Here is a 27,854-nt window from a genome sequence, read left to right on the forward strand (position 1 = left end):
GAATTGCTGGAGAATATAAACGTTGGGGAAAAGCCTGTTCCTCAGCAAAGCCAATCAAGGTCCTGGGGTTGAAGTTTGCTTGGCTTGGCGAGAGGTAGCGTTAGTGATTAAAATTCGCATACTCTTAGGGCACGTAAACTCTGGGGTTAGTCTTTGGAAGATATCTATCTCTTGAAAAAATGCTTCTAGTGGCAGTTAGACTCCTTCAATGTAACGAACACCCCCATCGCGTATTCGTCTTTCAGAATGGCGTCTTCTACCTTTGAAATCAAAGAATGAAGAGCACATTCATAGAACATTTTGTGGATACGACCTTAGTGCCTCATCGCGAATGTAACGTTCAACGAATCGAGGTAAACCTGAAAACAGACGGAGGACTCAATACGAGTACATACTACTCGGTTGGATGCGAAAGAGAAAAGTGGAGACGAAGTCGTCAGGAGGCCCCGACCAACACCGAAAGAAAGAAGGAAACTCTCATCTTATGAGATTAACTCTTTAGGAAATGTCAAACCTAGCTGGTACAAAGAGTAAACACCTAAAAATAGATACCGAGTCAAAGTTAACGTGGAAGCATCCTATCTAGGAAAAATATCAGAAATCCCGCAGGTTGCTCTGGTGCTGTAAGACTGCGATAGGTAAGACTTGGGGACTTTCCCCACAATGGATTTATTAAATGTACAAATCCATAATAAGGGTCTTCGAAGTTATCTTAATCATTTTGCGGTGGAACGGAAAGGAGGTAATGAATCATTTATGGGCAGCAATAGAATCTATTCTAACAGTTGGGCAGCGTTATCTGTACTAAATAACAACATCATATCAAGCCAGTTGATGTGAAGTTGCCGCCAGTTGCTGCTGCGACTTGGTCGACTGAACGAAATATTCCTGATGTGGGAACCAGGACACCCGAACATCGTTGGAATTCACAAGGCCGAGAGAATGGCTCTCCAAGGGTCTAGTTCCACAATACACTGTCAAGTCTGCTTTGAAGGATGAAGTTGCAAAGGCTCACGCAGCCGAAACGAGAAGTTTAAGTAGTTGCCCGCAGAGGACAATTTTTTGTGAAAGAACCCGGGGCCTCTAAAGCGGCGTTTTTATTCGCCCTTGACGTTAATACCCTGGTAGGGCTTTTAATCAGACACTGCTCCGTAGACTACCAAGTTTGAAAAAAAGGGGGTGGTATTCTCGGCTATACGTAGCCAATGTGAAGAGAGGAGAGAGACGGTCCTGCGTTGCATACGAAGCTGCTCGGGCTCCTCAGACCACACACGAGCTTACCTCGGTACGGTTTACTTCAACGAAGAATTTGCGGGCTCTCTGCCCGCGGATGATCTTCTGTGATTCGTTCTTCACACATCTACCTCACCTTAGATAAACACACGTCGTTTCACTTAATATACTTTTATTGTTTTTCTAACCAAATCACAACACATTTAGTAAAATTTACAATTTAAAATGTCTTACAATTTTGTATTTTGTATTCATATCATCACAAGAAATTCGATAGATTAAAGATTCCCAAAAAGAAACATTTCATATTTGATTTTCATGCTTTCGACCAATCCAATTCAAAAGAATCGAAACGAAAATACTGAACGAGTATCTTATTATTTACAGGGTGAACATAAAGCAAGTATACAAACAAACGGCTCGAAACAAGTAGTAAATATATATTTAAAAACTAAGGGAACGACTTACTTTACAAATCTACACAGTAATGAGTTGATAATTTTTAGTATTAGATAAACATTTTTCCGTTACACATGAGAATGCGACGATATTATCCTTATCATAATAAATTGGCTTCGTGTTTGGACTTGTCCTGAATGTCTAATGCTAAGTTTTCATTTGTTCTATTCGAGTACAGATTGCCTTGAGGAGTGTTGAGTGCAACTTGAATATGTGAGTAAAAAAGTCCTGAATGAGTTAGCAGCAACGAGCAAGTGTTAAAGAGCATCATGGAATGGGGAGAAATACAGAGAGCGAGAAATTGATGGGGAAGTGAGACCCCAATAGTCCACGATGCGAGTTATGAGGGTGCGAAAGTTAGTATGATATAGTTTTGTCAGCCGCAGGACGATGCAACTTATAAACTTATTGCGGCAACATGCATTCTACATTGATTTTGACGCATAACAAGTTCGTATTGAAAGTTTTGAGCGTAATGTACATCTGCGTAAAAACACCTCTACTGAATTTTCCAACACATAAAATAAGAATTTGCTTTAAAAAAATGTAGTGTTCATTTGGCTTTAGCGTTCGTTGCTGGAGTTGCCTTCGGCCTCGTCAAATCCGTCACCACTGCTGTTGTTGCGTTCATCAGTCATTTCTCCACTCACTGATTCACTGCCAGTTGGTCCGCTGTTCATAGCGGCTGCAATCGCCTCCGCCCCTTGATCGTCCTCTGTCGCATCGACGATTGCCGAGTTGCCCAAGTTTGCTTGTAAGTCTTCGTCGTTGCTATCAACACTGGCAGCATTTAATACTGGTTCTACGGGCGGCAGCCTTTTCCCTTTGATGCAGGAAATCTTCCTTCTGCCATTTGATCGGAACACAATACCCGAAGGCCCAGGTTCGTCCCGACTCGTTGGACTCGATGATGTACTGGTTGAAGTCTCGTTCGATGCCTCATGTTGCAAAGCAATTCTTCGCATCTTCTTCGGTACAGTTCGTGGTTTGAAAGAGTTATTTTCGGTGTTGAGTTCGTAATTTTTAAAAGGATCAGAGTATTTTGTGGAGCATAAAGAATTGTGCCGCTGGGTGCATACTCGGTCGGCGAAATTTGGACTTTCCGAACGAGCACGATGTGGAAGGGTCGATCGACCGGATTCATACATATCTCGTGATCTGCCAAATTCAAATCCGTTTTGGAATTGAACATGAACATTTTCGTAATTGTTTTCTTCGAAGCAGCGGCGCGCAGATGGACATTCAGATTCACGCAATCTTGTCAGTGTACTACGAAGGGGTCGACCACTTGGATCACGTCGGGTATGCATTTCAGCTCGCCCATTGAAGCGGACAAGATCTCTTCGCTGAGAAGATGATGTGTTGGAGGATGAGGTCTGGTCGCAACTGTCGCAGTTCCGAGAAAACATGAAATTGAAATCAATGATTTTGCAATCAGGTCCTTGTCCTATCCAAAGTGGGAGCCACTTGTTCATGAGCAGCCATTGCAGAGACGATTTTGAAATTCGATTTAGTGTACTTGAATGTTCTGGACTACTGTTATTTGCTGCAGAAGTTGCTTTACTAGAGGAGGACTGAGTTTGGGACTGCTTTGTTTTAGCTTTTGGGATAGCGCCTGTGCATTTTGAGGAAGAGTTTCCGGCCGCGGCACTGCTAAAATTTGACCGGGTGCTATTCGTTTGTTGAAAAGGTTGACCTCCATTGCTTGACGCAGCGCGATATATATTGCTCATCGACTGGGAATTTTCCCCTCCCAAGCAACTAAAAAAGGAAGAATTGCTAGACTTTACTCCTGCATTATCCCGCGCATGGGCATTGTTGCTTGTATTGGATGCATTCAGTCTGATGTGCCCAACCGTTCCAAAGTGAGAGTGCCCTAAAACTGCATAGTGCCCTCCCAAGTTGTAGTGATCGATATTCCCACACGATGAGCTCAAGTGCCTTTCAATTCGTCCTATACCATGTCCAATAACATCCAGTCTTCCATACATTCGAGAGTTCCCCGCACCACCCGTCGTATTCCGATAAATTGGTTCATCGCGTATTTGCTCGTAAATATTTTCATACCGCGTCGATCCATAAGCCCCACCAACGTTACTATTGAGATTATAATAATGATAGGATTCCGTGTCGTCGAAACTTCTTTGGCGGTGCGGTCCGTATCCAGAAATACCGTTCAAATTTTCACCGCCTCGTGTTCCGCTACAACGAATCCTGTTTGTATTTAGATCCAACTGCAAATTATTACGACGCATTCCTAAACTACTCCGCACGGATCGTGGCACATCATATGCGAAATTATTGGCGCGATCGTAGAGATCGTTACGATAATTTATATTTGAATTTTGCGCTCGGCTGTTTTGTTGCTGTTGATTCTGCGGATGTGGGGCATTTGCAACTGCAGCAGAGGGTCCATTACTATTATCAGCAGGGCCGGCAGCATTGCCAGCGCCAACAACATTTGCGACGACATCATTATTGGCAGCAGCGGCAGCATTGTACTGTTCAATGGATTCGTAGATGTTTTCGTAATGTGGATTGTTCACCACATTTTGTCCACCCGCTCCATTTGCAGCTGCTTGCTGTTGTTGGTTTGTGCAATTATCTTGTGTGGGTCGAGAATAGCCTACGGCACCTTCGGCTGTTCCTTCTGCTTGGCTATTCTCGTCGTCTGCATTTGCTGTTGGTGCTTGCCTGGAAAACCGAAAAAATATAAATTAAGAAACTTGTTATCAACTTTTTTGATACCTTATATATATATACTTGTGGCGCGGCAGGATTCGCAGCATTCGAAATTTATTTCGAATGTTGCGAGTGCGAGCGAATAGATGGCGTGGATCTATCCACTTTGCGTAGCACGCCACGGGAGTGGAAGATCGCAGAAAAGTGTGCCATGAGTTGTTGTCTAAAACGTAGTAGACACACACAAAAAATTAATCTAATGCAGTAATTATGTTTTTCGTAAATGTCTCTAATTTGTAATATTAAGTTCGAATATATGAATAAATACTGAAGTCTTTTGAATTAAAAATAGGAAAACGGAAGTTGAGTCCGACGACTAAGATTAGGTCAAATAACATGTATAACTAATTTAATAATAAATGTTAACTTAAATATTATAATAAATATAAGTAATGTTAAATACTTAATACTCATATATGATTGCCATTTCCCCTTGGTGGGCTATAGCGCGTTCCCTTACGATTTTCCGAGATTTCCGTACTATTCCTCTACTGTTCTGAGTCAAGTGCTCTTGGGATGACCCAGTCGCCGGTCATCTTAGAGGTTGCACTGCACGGCATAGATAGCAATGCAATTGTCGCCCTTTCAGAATGTGTGACAAGTAAAATATTGATTTGAAAGATAATTTCTTTGATTGGCTAATAGTTATGTAAAATAGATGCAAATACGTATAGTTGGTCCTCGAAATACGTATTTGTATCTATTTTACCATAACTATTAGCCAATAAAGGAAGCTATCTCCCAAATCAATCTTTTACTTACTAATACTTTACTCTAACCTCTTAGTTCAAAACAACGATCTTTCGAATGAGAGTGGTGGTCACTTTCCGTGCGTAATAATAACGCGCATATAAGACCAAAGAAATAACACGAGCATGGAAATAGTCATAACTTGATGTTGGTGTTGAGACAATCGCATTTTCTGATAATAGCTATTAGTTTCTCCGGTATGACCCTTCTGCGTAGAGCACGCCAGACACACTCCTTGTCGAAAGCTTTTTTGAAATCGATGAAGAGCTCCAAACTCCGCGCCCTGTTCCGAAGTGGTGTTGATGTGGTCAATGCAGGAGGATGGAGAACGAAAACCAGTCTGCTCACTGTCGATCAAGCTTCAATATCTCGGATGCGTGCCAGGTTTTTTCAGGTTTTGTTTGCAAAACAAAACCTTATTAAAATCGGTTCAATGGCTATCTGTCTGCCACACGCACTTTTCTCAGAAACGGCTATACCGATTGACACGAAATTTGGTAAGAAAGTCGGAACTGTGAACGTCCAGACATGCAGTGAGTGATATCCTTCTCGATTAGGTCTCGATTAGTACTTTTCGAAGCCGGTCTTAATTTTGACATTTGTTAGAAAGGCGGGGAGTGGGAGGAGTGGAAAGTGATGACTTCTTTAACGGACCCATTCTCATAAACTACCTAACCAAAAAATCAGCTGCCTCTATATGGTATCCAGGTCTCAAAATACTCTCCATATCGATATCTGCTCAAATTAAGTTGATAATAGTATATTACCATATTTTTGGGGAGATTGAGTAAAAACCCCCCTTAAGTTTATCCTAGAGTTATAAAAGTTTGTAGTATAGAATATAAATATAAATGATGTTATATTTGATCAAAATCATACTATTACTAACAAAGTTACAGTAGCCTAAAATTGGCTTTACCGTGTAAATTTACTGCAACTTAATATCAATATCACACTAAAGTGAGTAGTCTGATATGCTAAATGCATATATTACGGGGACGAGGGTCTGGCGAATAAACGAAGATTTTTAGAACAAATTTTTTTGCAAATGATTGGAATGGATTAAACGAGTCCATAATGTCATGCCCAGGACGAAGAAATAGTCAAAATAGTGGGCTGTAAGAATTTCGACAATTTTCTGGAGTACACCTATGGTTGATTTTCATTAACTTTAAAAAAGAAGCAATCAACAGCAAATATAGAAATTCATCCATGTATTTGACTGATGGAATCAGGCAGTTCGCAATCCCAATGAGGTTCGCGCGCGATTTTTGACGAACTCGGCGATTGTTTCTTGAAAAAATACTACTGAACAGCGATAGTTGCGTGACAAAAGGACCCCTTTTCTTGGGTATTATATTGTATCACGTTGATATGCCTTATTGAAGCAAGTGCACACCCATGTTTGATCAGTTAACACGCGTAACGTTTTTGAATTCAATAGAATTCGTAATCATGACGTGTTTTTTGCAAATTAATAGAAAGTGCGTTACTAATATCTAGTCACTTACGGTCACGCTGCGGTAAGGAAACAGGGGAGACGGCATCTAGGAAATTACCTCTACCCTAGACGAAACCGACGCTTCTCTTTTCTGAATCTCTTCTTCATTCAACAAACTACCAAAGAAAATAACCAGCTAACCAATTCTTAATATTAATGGAAATTTAAACTACAAAATAATATTAGAAAATTGTAGCCCAAACTTTACAAATTTTAAAATTAACTATACAAAGAAATTTAATTATACTCGCTGTAACAATTGGTTTCTTACAAGTTGATTTTGGTATAACGAAGGCTTTAACACCATAACCTCATCTCTAACGAGCGATATCTCCTAATCCCGATATTGGTTATTTTGGCGTACTAAAGTACCGAAAAAAATTTCGAAACATTTTTGCTACCGAAACGTCAATAATGCCTCGGATAGGGATTGACTCCACGACTACACCTTTTGCCGTTTTAATGAAAACGATTTATAATACGCTCGACAGCGGTATCGAAGGTTCTAAAATAGTTGCTTTTTGCAACTTGACCGGGAGTTGCGCTGTTATGACCTGGGCCTAAGCGAATTGGGATAATGAAACGCTTCAGAGTACTCCTCCCCTAGATGCGAATCAAGTATCGGGCTATTGCTGATGGCTCCGCAAAAGATGTCCTCATGACTTCAAGTTCTTGACTGCTAGATTCCGATCCAGGTTCAAGAACATTGTAATTGTGCGCATCCTGTCCAGGAGAGACTTCATAAGGTGACATTGCGATCGTAATGGGTGATCTGATTGCCAAAGTTGACTCTAACAACACCTTGTTCGGATAAGTGATTGGAATACATGGCCTTGGTGACCGTAACAAAAACATCTTATGGCTGATAACGCAAGTCATTAGGCTGCTCCTCTAAATACAAACGAAATTATCTTTACTATCAAAGCACTCAAGAGGAGTAAAAGCAGCCCTTCCGACTGAACTCTCAGAGAGTTCTAAGCGATGCAAGTCAGATTTGCAATAAGCCACCAATATTATTTCTTCTTGTTATCAGAGGCGTTCTTCATACTGCCTTGTAAACATCTTGACTAAGCTGATCACATCTGCTTGCTCTCTCATCGAATCATAGATCTCAGTCAAATAGCTCTGCATTTGCAAAAGGAAGCAAGTAGAGTCGGATTGAAGACAAACACCATAAAAACCAATTTTTATTTGCATCAACCGAAATGAATGAAAATTTGGCCGCCACTGTTAATCACAAGTTTCATCAGTTCATGTCTGCGTCGTGAGCTATATCCCATTGGTCTAAATTAGTTTCAGAATGACCTTGTAATATGTGACATCCTAGTGGTGGTTTTTCCTTTGAGGTGATGCAAATTTTTTTTGATACCGCATTCTCAAAATGTTTTTGATCAATGTGGAAAACAAAGTAAACATTTCGAATACGAAAATAGAAGGGAGAGAATTGGCTAAATTGATTGATTGTCGGCGTTGCCGAAAACGTCGATGTTATCTTCAAATTATTTGAAACATAATGCCCCATCAAATGTATAGTATCAAGTTAGTTGAAATAATCAAGTTAGTACTTCGAGCTGAAAATTTGACAACCCATAGTTTCAGGAACAGCTACTTCATACGCTGCGATTAGTCTCCGCTCGTTTTGGCTCTGTGTGCACATATCCAATAATAGAAGGACAATCACCCTGCCTTGGGACCCCTTCCTTTATGGGAAATTCGCATATGATGTGCAAGTGCAATTTTTGGACGAAGTCCTTGGGATCAACGCTAGGAAAACATCATCTGCATAGAGCAGCATGTAAGTCGCTGAACATTAAATGTCTCGCGTGGCAGTATTCATGACTAGAACCCAGAGGAATGGCGATAAAACTATTTTTCGCTCTGAGCGACTCTTGACAAGCCCAGCTTCTTTGATGAGGGTCTTGGCGTCTTACCCTCCTAATTTTCAGGTATACTTTTTATTTTAATTTCAATGTATAATAGTTTTTACCTGAATCATCTTCTTTCCAACTCTGATGACTTAGATTCCGCTACGGTTAATCATCATCGTCATCAACGGCGCAACAACCGGTATTCGGTTTAGGCCTGTCTTAGTAAGGAACTCCAGACATCCCCCCGATCCAGTTGAGGGCAATTTTACTTAGTATTAATCAAGCAGATTAGGTCGCGCAATTGAAAGTATTGAATAGAGGAATGGGACTGCGACAACGCGAAGTTGCCATTGAACCCGGGGAAACACCAGGTGGTTAAGTTCAGTCGACGAGACAGGGCGGACCCTAGTCCTGTGGAGAAATCAGCGAGAGTTGTATGGACGGCGCCAGGACATAAGTAAATAAATCCGCACTTAACAAATATTTGCCTGCACTCGCAAGAGCTCTTCAGAGGAGGCACAATGATATTTGCGTTCTACGAGAAACTCGGTGATGGGGTGACATTGAAAATGGATTTCTCTACTTTGGTAGCCCACACACTCAATATGATGTCGGTATTGCCATCTTGGAGGATTTTCGTGATGCCAGTAAAGAAGTCGAGTAATTTGATGATCGGTTGATTAAACTTACTATTATATGATTATTTAATTTCTTCACCGCATACGCACCACCGACATGTCAATGCCAAGAAATATAGGTTTTGCAAGTCAAATTCAAAATTTTCCAAACCAATTCAGAAGGTTCCAGACTAATTCCAGAAGTTTTCAATTTCAGACTTTTCAGAATTTTTCATTTTAAATTCATACTTTTCAGTTTTTGCTACTGAATACAGATGGAACTGAGATTCTTTGAGAAACGTTTTGGCTGTCCATCAATTTTTTATAAACCCCCTTAAGTTCATGCTAGCACGCAACAACATAGGGTATAATATAGAGCATGATCTCACCAAATTTGATGGAAATCTCACTATTACTAACAAAGTTATAATACGTTAAAGTTGTCGCTTCTTTGCAAATTCAAGACAATGAATGCCAATATCATCCGAAAGTAGATATTCTCACATAATATATGCATATATTACGTGCTACGTACTAACCATACACAAAACCTTTCGTACCTGAAGCGTCCAGCTTTCGGTTTCCCGACTTGTTTTCGTATACCAATGATATACCTTGCCATGAAGAAGCCAAAAAATCGACATGTTAAAAACTATGGAAGAAGCAAAAATAAAGCTACAAACAACAACATTGTAGAATGGGCCGAGAAATTCAAAATAAAATTAAACGAAAGCAAATCAGCGTCATTAACTTCACAACCAAAGAAGAAAATACAGCCAAAGTCATCATATACGGACAAGATGTGCGGCGGGCGGGTGAGGCCAAATATTGTATTTAGATATGACGCGCGATGCTAAGCTCAGCTGGAAAAGATACATCCTAAGAAGGACGAATTAAATACCAGTTGCAGACAGATGTACTGACTGTTGGCCAGGAATTCCCATCTGACTGTCGACAACAAATTACTAATTTATAAGCAGATCCTAAGGCCTATATGGACCAAAGAATCAAACTTGAAGGTCATACGAACGTTCCAAAATAAAGTCTTTAGAAGTATAGTAAACGCTATCCGGTTCATTCGTAATGAGGATCTGAATAGGAACCTGAAAGTACAGTGACTTAGTGAATTCATCAAAGCATGGCAAACAATCACATGAAAATAACGGATTTAGAAAATTGGCTGATATCTCTAATATAATGAGATGACTGAAGACAGTAAAGCCAAATGGCTTGCTAACATTAAGGATGCCTAATGATCTAAGCTACTGAGGAACAGCCAGTCCCTCAGCGAAGCCAACCAAAGTGTTGGGGTTGGCTGCAAGGTCTTCTCCCAATAAAAACGAAATTTAAACATGCAAAGAAAGCTGCTATATGATGAAATTTAATCTATGTGTAATTTCGTGATGTTTCTAGCAAATAAATTATTTAAAATAATTAAGACTTACTTTTTTTTATTCGCTAGTGACATTTCTTATGATTGCAAATACCGAAATTTCGGGAACCACTTGTTCCCTTCATCAGTGGTAGGAAATCTACAAGTGGTTCTCGAAATATCGGTTTTTGCAACCATAAAAAATATCACTAGCGAATAAAAAAAGTAAGCCGTAATTATTTCAAATGAAATCTAATCGTGGCCCAATCCCACACTCTCAGAGATCCAGGCCTCACGATCGTGTTCGTATTTTAAAGATTTCCACCTCTTAAAAAAATTAATGGAGTGTCTGAACTCCAGATCTAAATGCAATGGAGAATTTTAATAATAATAATAATAGTAAGTATAGTAGTATAGTAATCGTTGGCGCAACAATCCATATTGGATCAGGGCTTTGAAATTTGTTAGAACACTTCATTCAAGACCGTAATGGTACACTACAGTACACTGTAGGAGGCAATGTGGTCAGCATTGCACTCGCCTGAGATTATTACCCTGATTTGGCTCAGGTACTCATTCACAGCTGAGTGGTGTGGTGTCCGACGGCAAGTCACGATATAAATCGCACTGTGAGATTTGAACCGCGACCTTCCATACGACAGTCTTGTGCTCTAACCAGTGAGCTATCGGGACAAGACGGAGAATTTTGGGGAAATAAAAAAAAAAAGAAATCTCCACAAAATGCATAGAAGTTGAAGTGAAAAACAAATTATTATTAAATTACTTCAATTTCAGATAAAAGTTTAGTACAATTTTAAAAAAAGTGCAATATCTAAAAATGTGTAACAAAATCTGAAAAGCGTCTATATGAAATGCGCAGCAAATTATACAGACATTGACTGCTAAAAACCGGTACAGTACGAGGAACATTTGAGCCTTCCAATGCAGAGGAGGTGACTTTCTATAAGAAAGGACAGGCCTCCTAAAGATGACACTATGATCGCGACTGGTCATCTGAATTTCAGGATGGGCTCTGACAACACCTTGCTCAAATATGTGATGTGAAGAAACGGGCTTGACGAACGTAACGATAATGATGGGAGGATTTCTGCAACTGATATTTGCATGTTTCTGCCGTGGCAAAAGTAATAGCTAAAATAATCTTGGAGCGTATCAAAAAAACCTCGAAAATTTAATCTAAAGAGAACAGACAACCTTCCCTCTCCCTGCATTGACCGCATCAACGCTCTGTGAATCATTTTGAGACAGTGCCTGGAATTCAGATCTCCACTTAACCTGCTCTTCGTCGATTTCGAAAAGGCTTTTGACAGCGTCAACAAGGAGTGTATCTGGACTGCTTTATGCAGGAAACGCATTCCCGAAAACTATTAGCTATAACCAGCGCGATGATGGCGCAAGACGTCACGTGGTGCACAGAGATAAAATCTTGAATGAATTTGAGGCCCAAAGCGCAGTCCGTCGCGATTGTATTGTACTTCTTTTTAATATCGATGAAGTTCTTCATACTGCCTTGCCCCGAGGACGCCGACACGCTGCTCTATCAGCGAGTCATGGACCTCGGCCAAATGGTTCTAGATTTAGAAAGAGAGGTACGTAAACTTGAACTGAACTGAAGATAACCACCAACAAAGCCAAGGTCCTCTGTCTGACGATCTGTTGCACTCTCCAAACCTACAGTTTTGGGCAAAATATCGAAGGCGTTGATCAATTTGTAATTCTTGGAAGCGTCATTTCTCTTATCGCATTTTCAGCGCTAGATTTACCTTCGCTACTTTGTCTTAAATCTGGAAAAAAGTTATCTTAACACCAGGATCAAGTTGCGGCTGTTCTATGATAATGTTCTTTCTATGTTATATGGGAGTAGCACATTGAAAGTGACCACCAACACTATTATTCCAAAGCTTCAAGCCGTCAATACTTGTATGCGCGATATCATCGAGGTAAACCAGCCGGATATAATTTTGAGTGAAGAACTTCATCTACCTACAGCCCAGTTATCCGTCGACGTGTTAATCAGAGGGCAAAAGTGGCGAATCCACTGCTGGCTACGACATACATGCAGTATCCGAGTGGACCGGCTCACGAACTCAGCATTATTTTTAAACACTCTAAGGTCGAAATGTTTCATAGCTAGGAATTTTTGAAATCTTATATTGCGAATATTATCAATAGCGACGACATCAATCGAGCGTTCATTGCGACAGATCAATGTATTTATAATTTTTTTCCTATAAAAGGTCCACCCTGGTTAGATAGAGACATGAAATAAAAAGTCTATGCTATTAAACGTTTGAGAATCTTAGCCATCATCGGAATTCCTTTACGCTTCGCAAGAATAGTAACTTTATTTAAAACAACGTAGCAGTACTTTTGACTAACTTCTAGAAACCTTACATTCTTAATTAAGAAACATTTGTTTTTCATATATTACAATTGAAAAAAACTCCGGCGCATCTATATCTGATATAAGTAAAATATATTCCAGTAATTGGTAGGAATGACTGGGAGCATTGCCTCTCCTTTAATAGCTCAGGCAATTAACTTAACTTAGCTTATCCACTAGCATTTATTAAACGTTCAAACAGAAATGTCTGAACAAAATTTAAAATTGCACAATTTTATTGAATACTACTTACCGTGCCACCGCACCCTGCTGTTCCATTCACATGGGCCTATCTACTATGCATACGCCAGCGTAACTGCGACCAATGCCCATAGCGGCAGGAAGAATTCGCCATGAATCCGTATCTGGACTGTAAACCTGCAAAAAATGTTGTCTTAGTTTGTTTTGCATTTTCCTCGAAGAAACTTTCTCCTACTTCAACTGACGATAAGTTTGAAGTACCATCATCGCCTCCTATCACATATAGCATGCCTGCATGGGCCACGACGCCTGCATTACGTCGACAGAATGACATGTCCGCTACCGAATGCCATTTATTTGTCTCTGGATCGTAGGCTTCAACAGATTTTCGTACGAGAGGCCCGTCATGACCACCGACGGCGTATAGAATGTTGTTCAATACCCCAACACCGGCGCCACTTCGTCTTGCCGTCATTTCAGCCACTTGACTCCATGTGTCTGTTTCCGAGTTGTAGCGTTCCACTGTGGCTAGGCATTGCCGTGAGGAGCCATCGTAACCCCCAACTGCATAGAGGAGATTATTTACAACTCCAACCTTTGAAATAGAAATGAAACACTTTCGTTATTAACAGGATTTTACTCGTCGAAGTAATTATGCGCATAATATTCAATGTGAAATAAACACAATAAGTGGAAGGAACTCAATTAATATACTTACCCCAACTGAACTTCTTCGCGTGGACATTGAAGCAATCATTCGCCATTCTTGTGTTTTGGGGTCAAACATCTCCGCACTGCTTAGGCCTGTCGAACCATCAAATCCTCCGACAGCGTAGATACAACCATTCAGAACGGCCACTCCTAAAGTGGATCGCCTTGCTTCCATACTGTTACAGGTGGACCAGCTATCAGAGGCGGGATCATAAACATCAACCGTTCGCACTCGGAGCGAGCCATTAAATCCACCCACTGCATACACTTTATCTCCCAAAACTGCTAGACCAGCGCTGGTTGGAATAATTACAAAACCATTCAATTTATTATATTTTCTAGCACACGACATTGTTCTACACTTACCGACATCTTCGATTAGGCATCTCGGCCACTTGATACCAGCGTTCATCTCTCAAGTCATAACATTCAACTGACCGAATAGCTTTGGGTGCCTGCCCTCCAATCACCAGAAGGATTTTAGGCAGTCCTATTGGTTGTCGTGGAACTGTGCGGGCACTTTTTGTTTCATTAGGCAACAGGTGATAAGTAAGTGCTTCAATTATTAGATTTTTACATTTAATATTCCCTTCAAATAATGCCTCCTTGTCGACTTTTTGTGTGAGATATTCTTTCGATAGAAATGGCAGTCGAACATGCTCCATCAGATCAGACAGATATTGCTCGCGGACTAGTGGATCGTACCGAATCCAGGCAATGACACTTTCATAGACTTTTTCTTCGCTTGGCACGCAGATTCGGTCGTTTTTTATAAGATTGACAACTTGTTCGTGGGAAAGACTGAGAAATTCGTCGAATTTTATTACGTCGCTATAGGAAAAATGAAGGATTGTTAAATTGATTCGCAAATCTGGAGTACTATTACGATTGACATTCTTTCCATAACTTTTACGGAACGAAATAAATCACTCTACTTACTTGAAGTGTTGCTCAATATATGTGTCTGCATAATTGAATAGATCAATACACCCATGAATATCAGCAAACTCTCGGATTCCTAAACAATTGCTAGCATCCAATTGTGATTGGAGGTAGTCACAGCAAGCGTCTCGAACATCAGTCAGTTGAAGCAGATTGGCTGCAGTCAACAGTGATTGCACATCGTCTTCATTCACTTCCACTTCAGACGTGTAAACGTACTCAATTAAAAGTTCCAATGCGTGAAAGTCGACACCTTGTAATGTTATTCGATCTTGACGTGATTCTTCAAAACTTGTAAACATTGCATAGAAATATGGACTGCAAGACGCCAAAACCATTTTGTGGGCAGAAATTTCCATGTCTTCGGCAACGAGTGTTACATCGCAAAGTAAGTTTTCCCTGTAAAATGCAACTCCGTCAATTTTCTCTCCCCGTTCAAATGGGTACAGACCCACTTGGAAAATATGAACTATACTTACTTTCGCATTTCATTCATTGATTCGAAGGATCGCGAGGTATGCTGGTCATTTCGATACAATCCTGAGCTCGGATCCTTCCCGCTTGGACGAGTTATATGTTTTTGAGAGCTCTCATCTAGAGAGTTCTGGCTAGCGTAACGCATAAGCAGGCAGCTGAAAAAATGAAAATATTTAATCTTGAAATCAGATGGCAATTAAGTGCTAAATTAAAACAAGAAGCAACCTTAAATACATTGCTCCGCAGCAAGACTACCACCAATAATGGATGTGACATCCAATTCCGACTAATAACGAAACAAGACTAATTGCACGAATCAGACTTGTCGAAATACTGCACGGTTGAAAGCAGTTTTAATTAGCTCCATTTTTCGCAGTCGAGTAGAAATGATAAGACAACGTTGCGCTATGAACAAGCGAAACCATTCGCAGATTATGTTTGCGTGTAGTATTTCGAGTGTGGTTTATTGCCGTTGCCGAGTTTCCGCGATAAGTGAAGATCCACTTGCCATTCTAAGAATTATCACTCCAAGCGTTGAAAACTTCAAAGTATAAGAAGAGGAAAGTGGCAGCTTTACATGATGTGACGCGTGCACGCATAAGTAAATAAAAGCGTACTTAAGGTCATGGGAGCATAGCCATTACGAACATGAAAAAAAACAGAGTGCAAAGCTGTAGCGTCTTCGCCGGGACAAAGTTCGCATTCATTGGGCTTTATCGGAATCAATGTGCATCATGTTTCGTTCTATTCAAATCTGAGGGAATTCGGCTTCAAGTTGAGTAGCAATAAAGTAAGTAAGGCAATTTACAGATGGTACACGCTTACAGAAAAATCTTTAGTTGCTTCGAATAGAAACAGCATGAAAACAAATGATTGAAAGCTGAGATAATACTTTGATGTATCAATAGCGAACATGCTTTGACGATGTTTGTTTATTTAGGTGAAGATCATCTTTTAGTTTACATGACTTAAATCACGTTGAAGAACGTCAACAAAGGATTTCTTTTTCTTTCGATTTCTTTTCCTTCTCATGATTGCAAGGTAATGGAAAGGAATTGAGTGCATTGCTTTGGAATTGCAATTGTTTTCGATGATTCAGAACCAACCTACGATTCTTTTTTAAAGGTAGAAAAATAGCACCAGATAAATTAACCATTAAGATTAGACGGATATATGTATCCCAAGGAATATAAAACCACCAATGATAGCTCCCAAAGAGTCATGTATTTCACCGGGAGCAAATGTTTGATGGTGAGCTGTTTTCTGTTTTTTGCTTTCCGTATCGCAACACTCTGAAAAGCACAGAATCATTGTCCGCTGATCACTTTTGATGACCAAAATTCAGCTATCATCAGTTACATAAAATTAATTCGGAAGATCTGTCATGGGTATTAATTAATTTGATAGTACATCGCTAGCCGAAATCGATGCTGAAAAATTAGAAGATCGAGAAAAATGTTCCACTGCTTTGTCATATCAATGTGCGACCTAACCACTGCCACTTCGGCCTTCTGACTGTTACACCCGCGGGTACTTGGCCCCACCAAATTTTCCATTAGTTATTGTCTCAGGACAGAGTACCTAGATGATGTGGGGCAGACATGAGTTAATGAAAGCTTGGGACTTTCAGGTAGCAGTGCCAAATCCTTTTCATGGGCCGTTCCCCGTAGTACAGTACAAGTACAAAGCGAACATTGGCGTAGAACTGACCCAAATTGGTATTTTGTAAATCTTCACTTTAAATCGGCTTGCATGGAGTACATGGCCATTTGGTAAAAGTTCATGATTCGTAAACACAAAACCTTATTAAAATCGGTTTACTGTCTGTCTGTCCGTCACACGCATTTTTCTCGAAGACGGCTATAGCGATTGAGACCAAATTTGACAGAAAGGTGGGAACTGTGAACGCTCACGCATACAGTGAATTACATCCTCTTATGTCGAATTTAAGGGGGGTCCTCATACATGCAAAAGGGGGGTGTAATATTTTTTTTCATTAAATATAGTCATGTGGGGTATCAAATTAAAGGTCTCGATTAGTACTCTTCAAAGCCGATCTTAGTTTTGACATTCGTTGGAAGGATGTGGAGCGCGGGGGGGTTGAAAGTGATCACTTCTTTAAGGGGGCCATTCTTAGAAACTACCAAACCGAAAAATCTGAAAAAAATCAGGAGGCTGCCACTATATGGTGCCTGGGCTCCGAAATACCTTCCATGCCGATATCTGTTTAAATAAAGTTAATAATAATATATTACTACAATTTTCTGTAATTGGTTATAAACCCCTCTTAAGTTCATCCTAGTACCATGAAATTTTGCAGTGATATAGGCTATAATATAGAGCATGATCTTACCAAGTTTAGTGGAAATCGCGCTATTACTAACAAAGTTATAATACCTCAAATTTGTTGCTTCTTTGAAAATTGAAGACTATGAATGTCAATATCACCCGAAAGTGGATACTCTCACATAATATATGGATATATTACGTGCTACGTACTAAGAAATACACAAAACCTTTCGTACCTGAAGCGTCCAGCTTCCGGTTTCCCGACTTGTTTAGTGTTGTTTAAATGATTAATTCATATTTATTACCATTCAGAATTACTTCATTATAATAATTGCGCGACAATCCAATAATTGGAACTGGGCCTTGAAGGGTATTAGAGTAATTTATTTAAATGTCAACTACAGGATTACGGTACCCTGGAGGAGCAGCTTTGCTCTCGCCCATGATTATTGCCCTGATTTGGTTCAGGCACTCATTCACAGTTAAGTCGACTGGTATTCGACATCTAGTCACGGTACAAATCCCACTGTCACCACCGAGATTTGAAACGCGAAAGAGCCTAGCGCTCTAACCGGACATTTCCCTTCTCTTATTGCATTATATTACTTTTATTGTTTAAGAGCAACATTTTTCCTACGTTTGGCTTATAAAAGATTCAATATTAATTTCGTTTTCGTAGTTGGAAATGTCTTCATTTTCTGCTTATTCTGCAAGATCAAGAAATGAACGTCTATAATTTCCATTTATGTTCTCTAGTACCCCTTGATTCATTGGATGAAATACACTTTTGTTAGGTGCTAAAAACTGAAGTTTGATGTCATTCCTTCTTTACCATTTTTCCTTTGGATGCGAAGGGATATTATTTATAAATAAAAAAAAACCTTTTTAATCTTGAAATTCCACACACGTGAGAAACTACCCTTTTTAAAGTCTTGTTGGAAACGGTAACGGTTCCACCTATTGACACGAAATTCTGTAGAAATGCAATGCATTTCATTGCTGCATGGTGAACTTAAGGGGAGGGGGTCCCTTATAAAAAAGCCATGATACCCCATCAAAGGGTCTCGATTTTTCCGTAAGTTTTTCCTAGATCAGTAAAATATGGCGATAACAAAGTAATTGAAATCAAAGTTGTCTCTTCCAGGTCAAATTATTCCTTCTCGAATTGAATATCTGGTATACTCAACGTATATATTATTACAAGCTACTTCGTGGACCCAAATATTCTTAAATAAAAATCAACAAAATCTTTCACATCTGTTTCTGGTTGCTATAGCGAAAATTGTTGGAAACTTCTCTCCGGCCCTTTTTAAGGTTTTGTGTAAAAACTTATATGAAATCTAGGTTTCAAAATATGTCTCACTCCGATATCTGCTCAAATAAACTTATTAATATATTACCAACTTTTAGAAATTGATTGAAACCCCCCCCCCCCCCCCCCATTAATTTCATCGTAGGAGTAATGAATTTGCAGCATAGAGGACAGTATCGCACATAAACATGCTAAGTTTCATGGAAATCCGGCTGCAAATAAGATGCTGACATCATAACTAACGAGAATAATTGACATTCGAGAGAAAAATTAAAATTAAATTCATGAAGAACCGATTGTCACGAAAGTTGATTGGAGCAAGTGGCGCCATTTTGCATGAAGCTTAAGGAGGGTGCAAATTTTTTTTACAGAATGTGCCCAGATGTGGTATCAAATGAAAGGGCTCAATTCGTACTTTTCGAAACAGGCCTCATATTCGATCTCAGGTGAAACATAAGGGAGTGAGGGCTCAAAATATGACCGCCGAAAAGTGTAATCATCAACACAGTGCTTTTCAGATCAGATTATTTGCGTAAATAGCTTTTTAAAAAGTAGGGGACATTTATGTATGTATTTATGTATTCATCATTCCTCACATAGGGAAACACAAAACTTTTTATACCTGAAGCGTCTAGCTTCCGTTTTCCCGACTTGTTTTATTTAATCCGTTTATCGTTCTTGATAAATCTGTTAATATCTATTGAACGACTATAATTCTGCAGACAGACAGATGGCTTACGCCGTATTGATTCTCCGTGAGGGTGAACCATCCTTCTTTCATAATTTTATAAGTATCTGGAATGATCGTGCCATCTTAATATTAGCTTCATAATTTGCCTGCATCGCCTTGGTCTTGGCACAATTTTCACAATCAATTTGATACTGTAACGATTAACAGTTATTCTGTTAGATCATAAAAAACTTTTTTGTTTTTATCAAGACCAGATAAAGTTTCTACAGACGATGTTTCGCTCGATATGACTCAAGCCGAGTTTTCAAGTCAACATATTTGGATTCAACAATGTCCGCCACTGCTTTCGGTCACGCTGCTCTGCGGAGCAAAAGTGAAGTAGCACCTGAAAAGTTACCTGACCCCTAACGATAAAACTGTCAGTCATTCTTTTCAATCAATTTCCTTAAAGTTTCTTAACGCCTACCAGACATACTAACTGTCCCACTTCTTCCAATTCAGTCTTTATCCCGTTCAGAAGTGGTATTGGCTCGTACATATGTCTGATCTGGATGCAATCGAACGGTCTTCAAATCACCATCCAGCGTATCGAGTTAACGTTGTTTCGGCCGGCCTTTGATCATTTCCAATAGACAAGTATTTAAAAGCCTAAACTGTGTATAGTGGCAGCTTCGTGATTTTTTTCTGGATTCGTTTGGTTGGACAGGTTCTGAGAATGGACCAATCAAAGAAATGACCACTTTTCAACCGTGAGAAACAGCTTTTGTTAAGATTTATACGGTTCGACGCACGTCTCGAAATATGCTTATAGAATTTAAGGGGGTCATCCCATGTGTCGGATCCGCGGAATCGATTTTTAAATCTTCTTTTCTTGAACCGCATATTAAAAACCTGCTGCCACCATAGCTTAAAATTTATCCAATGAAATTCTTTGAAATTTTCACGACTTATTCAGAACATATTTCTACGGTCCGCAAACTAGGATAATTGCGATTCGTTCAGTAGTTTTTTTTATTCATTGAAGAAACCGTAAAAAACGGCAAAATTTAAAAAAAAAAGTTTAACACGGCACCAAAAATGTAGTTTTTAATATTTTTCAATAATCCTAGTTTGCGGACTGTAGTTAAGTCTGCACGTTAAAATGCCGTTTAGTTTTTTTTTAAGATGAACGCAGTGCCCTCTAGGGTGGCAACAGAAAAGACCTTTTTTTGGAGATGGGTGTATAAATTGCTCTGTATTTCAATAATGAACCATGCTATCGGACTGAAAAAAATTCTACGCATGCCCAAGATATTAATAAATATATGGTGAAATTCGCGCTTGTACCTTTAATCAGTTCTTCACAAAAAAAATTCTAGAAAAATCGAAAAAAAAACGGTCTTCACACGGGATGGCCCCTTAAAGCAAAAGGTAACCCTTAACTGGAGTCAGTCATGACGATGAACTTATTAGTGATAGAGCAGAAGTGCAGAATGTTAGTTGCTCGGCAGAGGGGGTAACATAATTATCCATGTGGATATCTTTCACATTAGAATAAACTCTGGGGAAAAGAGAAATGACACGGGCAGTCGGTTTGAAAGTGAAAATCTAAGTGTGGGCGTTATGAAAAAATCTGAAAAAGTTATATGTGACCGGAAAAACGACAAAATAAGTCGGGAAACCGGATGCTGGACGCTTCAGGTTATTATTACTTTATTTGTAATAGTGCGATTTCCCTCCTACTTGATAGGATCATGATTTCTTGTTATAACCTACATTGCTGCAAATTTCGTGCTTCTAGGATGATCTCCAAAGGGGTTTAGAAGCCAATTACTAAAAATTATAGAAATATACTATTGCTAATCACATTTAGACAAATATCGGTATGGTGGGTATTTCGGAGACTAGGCATATAGTAGTGTAGTTTCTAAGAATGGGTCCGTTAAGTAAATGATCTGTTTTGACCCTTCGTACTCCCCACCTTTTGGCTCCAGAAAGTATTAGGTTGTTGCACATGAAATGGCCGATTTGGCAATCAAGTGAAGTTAGTTGCAATTTTGCTGTATCAAACCATCACCAGTTGGCGCTGTTGGTATCGGATAATGAAGTATAAATACTCCTACATTTAATCAAGGAGTCAGGCCTTCGACTCCGTGTGGGTAAACGGACTTATATACAAATTAATAGACAATGAATTCCCAGTCCCGATAATTAGACTTGCGTTAAGTTTCTTCGAAGATAGGCACTTTTATGTCAGCCTTGGGAATGAATTCTCCGATCTCTTGCCGGTAACGTCGGGTGTACCGCAAGGATCCATTTCAGGGCCAACATTCTACAACATCTTCACGGCTGACATTCCGATCCCCGATGATGGCGTTGACCTCATCCAATTCGCCGATGATACGCTTATCTTCGCTTCAAACCTCCACTCCAACAGGGCAGCCAGAGCGGTTGAGAACTACATTGTAGTCCTCTGCAGGTACTACCGTAGTTGGGGAATCAAGATAAACGAGGGAAAAACGCAAATCTGCACTTTTAGGAGAAAATCTAGATACTTAGGTTCTAGAAGCATCCACAGGAAAGCTAAACGCTTGAAAATGAGAATCGGGAACACCACAGTGAGTAGATCTAGTTCAATCAAATATTTGGGAGTAACCCTGCATGAACTCCTCAAGTTCAAACCCCACCTACAGCTCGCTATCAGCAAGGCACGCGGTGCAGTCAGTGGCATCTACTCTCTTCTTCGCAAGACAGTAGGTCTCAGCACCAAAACCAAACTGACACTGTATAAGACCCTGATTAGACCCGTTATCTGTTACGGAGCACCAACTTGGATCTCATGCTCCAACCAAGCCATGGCAAAATGCGAGTCATTCGAACGCCGAATCCTTAGACATTGCACAGGCTTGTCTTACAACTGGAAAACCAGAAAGATCGGCAAAAACGCCGAAGTGTATAGGCGAGCCAAAGTCAAACCACTTCGAGAACACGTTCTCACAATAATGGAAAGGTTCTTCGAAAGAACGGAGGACCACCCCAACCCATTAATTCGGCATCTCTACCAACAGGGTAAAACCTCCCCATTGGCCACATCCTTAAGGCCCTGCCAAATCGTGAGTTCATCCCACAGACCGAAAATCCGCACCCTTTTTGAAGCTCCCTGCCTGATAGGAGTGGATAGAGGCTAAGCACAGTCATTTGTAAGTGCTTATTGTATATATTAGATTAAGCTAGATTAAGTTAAAATAAGTTAGGTTAAGTAAGTAAATTTCAACCTTCTCGCGTCTTTAGTGAAGGCGCAGTATTGAAAAGTCAAGATTGTACAACAAATTGTCAAGATCCATGTATGTAAAAAATTATATACTAAGTAAAGTAAATTACAGAGAAGGTCGGGTTGGCCAAACAATGTAATAGTCACCCGTTTGATAGAGTTAAGATCAATTAGCCATTATTTAAGCTAGCATTAAGTAACCATCGTCTAGTTGTAAGTCACTATTTAAATAAATGAATTGAATTGAATTGATCAAGGAGTCATTTCAGTTTTGACCATGGTTCTGATAATAGTGAATATAAGTCGGGAAACCGGAAGCTGTACGGTTCAGGTACGAAAGATTTTGTGTATTTCTTAATACGTAGCACGTAATATATGCATATATTATGTGAGAATATCCACTTTCGAATGATATTGACATTCCTAATTTTGAATTTGCTAAGAAGTGACAACTTTGACGTATTATGACTTTGTTAGTAATAGTGCGACTTCCACCACTCTTGGTGAGATAATGCTCTATATTATACTCTATATTGTTGCGATATTTCGTGGTGCTAGCATGAACTTAAGGGGGGATTTGCGGCCAATTACTAAAAATTATAGTAATGTAATATTATTAACTTTATTTGTACAGATATCAGTATGAAAGGTATTTCGGAGACCAGGCACCATATAGTGGCAGCCTCCTTTCAGGTTTTTCGGTTGGGTTGTTTCTGAGAATGGCCCACTTAAACGAATGATTAGTTTTAACCCGCCGCATACCCCACCTTTCCAACAAATGGCAAAACTAAGACCGCCTTCGAAAAGTACTATGACTATATGACTATATTTGATGAAAAAAAAATGTATACCCCCTTTTACGTGTATGGGGACTTACGTACTTTTTTAAGCATTTGGATCATTTTTTGGCGGAAAAACAATTTAGGAACGAAGAGGTTGTCAAAATTGCCTCCGACGAATTAATCAACACCCGACATTTAGACTTCTACGAAACTGGCATACATGCTCTTGAATCTCGCTGGGAGAAGTGTTTTGAATTCACTGGCACCTATCTTGATTAATTAAATAAATTTTTGTAAGCTTTACAGTCGTTTCAAATTTTATTACCAAAACGGTCATTTCATTTGCAACAACCTAAGAGACCAAGACCTGTCATTTGATACCCAACATGACTATATTTGATAAAAAAAAAATTGCACCCCGCCTTTTGCATGTATGGGGACCCCCTCTTAAATCCAATGTAGAATAATGTAACTTACTGTATGCGTGAATGTTTCCACCTTTCCACCAAACTTGGTGTCAATCGCTATAAGCGTATACAAGAAAAGTTCTTGTAAAAGACAAGACAGGCAGTAAACCGACTTTAATAAGCTTTTGTTTTACACAAAACCTTAAAAATGGAGGAAATTTGTTAACACTACATAGAATAGCCTCTTAATTCGAAATCTTTGTATTTTCCCTGGCAAATGAGAACTCGGTTGAGAGAGGTATTACTGTACATTACACAAGAACCATGGATAATTCCTAGAGAAATTGTAGACCTACTCCGGAACGCTGGTTTATCGTATGCTAACCAAGCCTGTTCTTATATCATGGTCCCTATGGATCTATGGAATGATAGCAAACTAATCCGAGTCTGGTTACTTCCCTTACAATGAGGATGGAATTAAAGTGAACGGAGTTATCTAAGCTGTCAAAAGTGAAAGTACGGGGATAATAGTGGAATGCTTTGCCATTGATACTCGAGGATATAATCGCAGATGGTGTCGTTTCCGTACCTCGTTCGGTGAATCAAACGATATCAAATTCTCGGAACACATATTGTAATGGGTGGAATGGAATGGAACCTTATCCCGAAATTCGCAGAAGGCCGACTGGTCAAAGTATGAAATTTGCTGTGGGCAACCCAGTGACTACCTCTGGGAAGCGAAAAAGGGAACTTCGTGGCGTACGTTTACAAAGTAGGAGTAAATTGAAAGGTATGAGTAAATAGCAAAGCAGGTAATATTCACAGTCGTAACTCCAGGTCACGAGCTAGTTCTTGGAATACAAAAATTATCGTTATTTAAGCGTGTTGAATGTTTCTTTCTCGTCACATAGACAAAAATCTATTGATATAAACGGCATTATTCCTGCCCTAGTAACAGAGACTCCTTAAGAAAAAATACTTATCCGTAATCACTGAAAATAGGAACGCATTACAAAGAGTTCGGTAACTTACAATTAATGATGGTTAGGGGAGGATTTATTTGTTATAATCAAGGTGTTTTGCTCTGATTATTTGCAATTATAAAGAAGCTTTGATTCGCGGACCGCTTGCCTACAATTTTTGTTAGCGCGAAAAACTTCTGTGATGCATAGGAACCGAGCTTGTGTTGTTTGAATCTGATGACAAAGTTTCAAAAATATGGAACCTCACATTTCTCACTTTAAAAGACAAGCGAAATTCTTTCGATTTTGACATAATGAGGCGGTGGTCCTCCCTATCCTGTTTGTAAAAACTCCGCCACAGCCGTTCCATCCTAAATATATTAAAATTAGAAATTGACCCCATTAAACGTTTAAGTACAAAACGAGAAATCGAGATCCCGACATTTTTACTGTTTGAAGTGAAGACTGAACGTCTGAGAAAATATCCAGAAGAATATTTTCATTGCGAGAAAGTGCACACCAGGAAGTTGCGGACGCGGAACAAGAACAAACACTCGCCACATATTTAAATTTAGACGCTATTTCTAGCCACGCAGCAAACGCATGTCTCGCCAAATACACGGTTTCCTGTCAAAGTAGTTGACTTAGATTAAATGGAAAACGATGCGGCAGGATCAAGTGCTATGAAACGAAAGACCTCTGACCCCTACAGTAGCCACTTTCTCCCTGAATTTCTCTATAAACTTCGCCCTTTGAACAGCACAGTCCAAGCAAAATATTGACACATTTCCCCATGGAAACAGCCTCGAAGCCAACCGTCGCACATGCTTCCGCATGTTTACAAACAAAGCGCGTCCATTGCAAAAACGGGCCAGCGCCGCGCCAAAACAAAACAAACATCAGCTGTCCGCCGAGGCGGGGAAACGCAAGAACAGGAGAACCAAAACAGCTGAGCTGTGTGGAGACGTTGCGAAACTCCCCCGCAATCTCCAACAGCCCCAATGGAATTCAACGACCGTGCGCGCCCGCATCGGAACTGGTTTATTTGCTTGTTGCAAACTTACCTTCCCCGCTCGATGCTTCCTTCGGCGGCGAGATTCTGATTTCCTCCACCGCCACCGCCGCCCCCGCCAGCTACATTTCCGCCGTTATTGTTATTTCCGAGGTTTCCATTTAAATTGCTCATTATATTGAACGTGTACTTCGTTATGAGAGCGCTCAGAGATATCATAAAATACGGCGCCGCGTTTCGAAACCGAAATTATTACTTTTACAACTGACAACCGCAGATCCAAACACTTTGCCTGTCACGAAATTTTCAAAATCACTTTCTGCTTTTCAACACACTTTAGATGGGCCACAAACGATGCAGGAGGACACAGGCACGCCAACGTCTCGTTTTTGAATGATTTCTAGAACGAAATTTCACGCCATCGTCACAAAATTTCAATTTTCACGAGAATTGTAAAAGTCGACTGCGTGAAGTTGGTAAGAAAATCGAAGACGCCATTTTCGATCTATTGCTGTCTTAAGTGAGGGGAAGCTACAGTCGGTTTCGAAATTGCTGGAATGGGTGGTGTGGAGAGTTTTTCGCTGGCAGTTACATTTGAAATGTTAACGATTATGCAAAAACGAAGGCGGAAGAATAAAATAAACTATTTTCATTACACCTATATTATTGAAAGCTCATAACTAAACTAATTCATTTATTTTACTTTCATGAATGAGAAAAGTGTTAATGTTAAAATGGTAAATTTTGACCAGAAACTGAAAGTCAAAATCAAATAAAAGGCTTACAGTCCCCCATGTTCCGCCCCTTAAAATATCAGGCAAAAGCCAACTTAAACTTCATTTTCTTTAAGATACTATTGCCACGTTGACAGTGGGTGGTCAAATTATTATACTCAAGAAAATAGAACTCAAATTGTTACTATTTGCTCTTATCAATAATTCTACTTAATTTACAGAAAAGTAAATACGAATTAGGAAAATATTTGCGCCAATGATGAATCGAATACCAAGTGTTGCAATTGCATATGACCAGTATAGAAAAAAGCATCTAGTTTAACTACCATGGGAGAACGCACCCTTTTAAAATGTTGTACGCCAACTAGTATCCCCTACTATCACCTCATATAGAAGCATAGAAACAATGGAAGTAACAGAAATCAGCTTATGTTGATGTTGTAAACACAAATTAGAAGCGAAGGCTTCACAAACGATAACAAGCAACATCGCAAGCAAACGCCTGGGCACGCCAAATTGTGGGATTTTTACCCACTGAAACCACGCCTGGGTGAGATTATAATTGATCTCCTCATGCTTTCTCTCCAGCCACTCCCCGATGGAAGGTATCGACCTGTAAATCTAACGACCCTTTTCTGACTGGTCCCATCGTTGTTGCCAACTGCTTATGGATCTCTCCCTTTCGACTTTTCTCACCTGCGATAAAGGAGAGATGGACCTGGTGTTATAAATGTTCACTATCTCGGTTGCCAGGATGTCAATCGCCATCATTGCCGAGATAACGAACGTTACATCATCTGAGACGCTCTTGAAGGCAGAACACATCCTTAAGGCTGTTCTTCTGTAGACCGTACTCACTTTATGTGCATTGCTTAAAACATGCTTTTCCCCAAACTGGGAGTGGATGCAACAAGATAGAACTCACCACTCTGGCCACAGCTTGCAAACAAATTACTCCTTTTACAGACTCCTTCGCCTTTTTCAATTGCTAAGCTCCCATGAGCTTTCTCTCGGCTTTGGTATTGGAGGAGATCGTAAAATTGCTGAGCTTCTCCGGAATAGATATATTTGCTGCTGCTGGAGTACCTCTTGGTCAAATCTTTTTAACCCATCCTTTGGTTTTATTTTCTGGGTGTCC

The 27,854-nt window shown here is 39.8% G+C and overlaps 1 protein-coding gene across 3 annotated transcripts; it reads right to left on the bottom strand.

The window, feature by feature from the left end:
- Nucleotides 1–1,388: 1,388 nt before the first annotated feature.
- Nucleotides 1,389–26,534, bottom strand: LOC119651608 (ring canal kelch protein). 3 transcript variants are annotated; one of them, XM_038055264.1, is made up of 8 exons: nt 26,035–26,524; nt 15,280–15,432; nt 14,798–15,199; nt 14,225–14,689; nt 13,866–14,154; nt 13,383–13,742; nt 13,200–13,324; nt 1,389–4,386 (listed from the first exon to the last, which is right to left on the bottom strand). In XM_038055264.1, exons 1-8 carry the CDS (start codon nt 26,199–26,201, stop codon nt 2,256–2,258), a joined length of 4,092 nt encoding a protein of 1,363 aa, XP_037911192.1. In that variant the 5' UTR covers nt 26,202–26,524; the 3' UTR covers nt 1,389–2,255. The 3 variants fall into 3 exon arrangements, with proteins under 3 accessions (XP_037911192.1, XP_037911200.1, XP_037911207.1); XM_038055272.1 differs by lacking the exon at nt 26,035–26,524 and adding an exon at nt 15,503–15,655; XM_038055279.1 differs by lacking the exon at nt 1,389–4,386 and having other exon boundaries at nt 13,226–13,324; nt 26,035–26,534.
- Nucleotides 26,535–27,854: the final 1,320 nt, after the last annotated feature.

Source organism: Hermetia illucens, chromosome 1 (genome assembly GCF_905115235.1).
Source record: "Hermetia illucens chromosome 1, iHerIll2.2.curated.20191125, whole genome shotgun sequence".
Classification (NCBI taxonomy): domain Eukaryota; kingdom Metazoa; phylum Arthropoda; class Insecta; order Diptera; family Stratiomyidae; genus Hermetia; species Hermetia illucens.

Excerpts from the sequence above, each read along its gene's own strand:
- LOC119651608 (XM_038055279.1), bottom strand. The coding sequence starts at position 26,201 with ATGATATCTCTGAGCGCTCTCATAACGAAGTACACGTTCAATATAATG. Across the intron at positions 14,155-14,224 it reads ATGCCTAATCGAAGATGTCG|CGCTGGTCTAGCAGTTTTGG; the intron begins GTAAGTGTAGAA and ends TATTCCAACCAG. Across the intron at positions 13,325-13,382 it reads CAAACTTATCGTCAGTTGAA|GTTTACAGTCCAGATACGGA; the intron begins GTAGGAGAAAGT and ends CATTTTTTGCAG.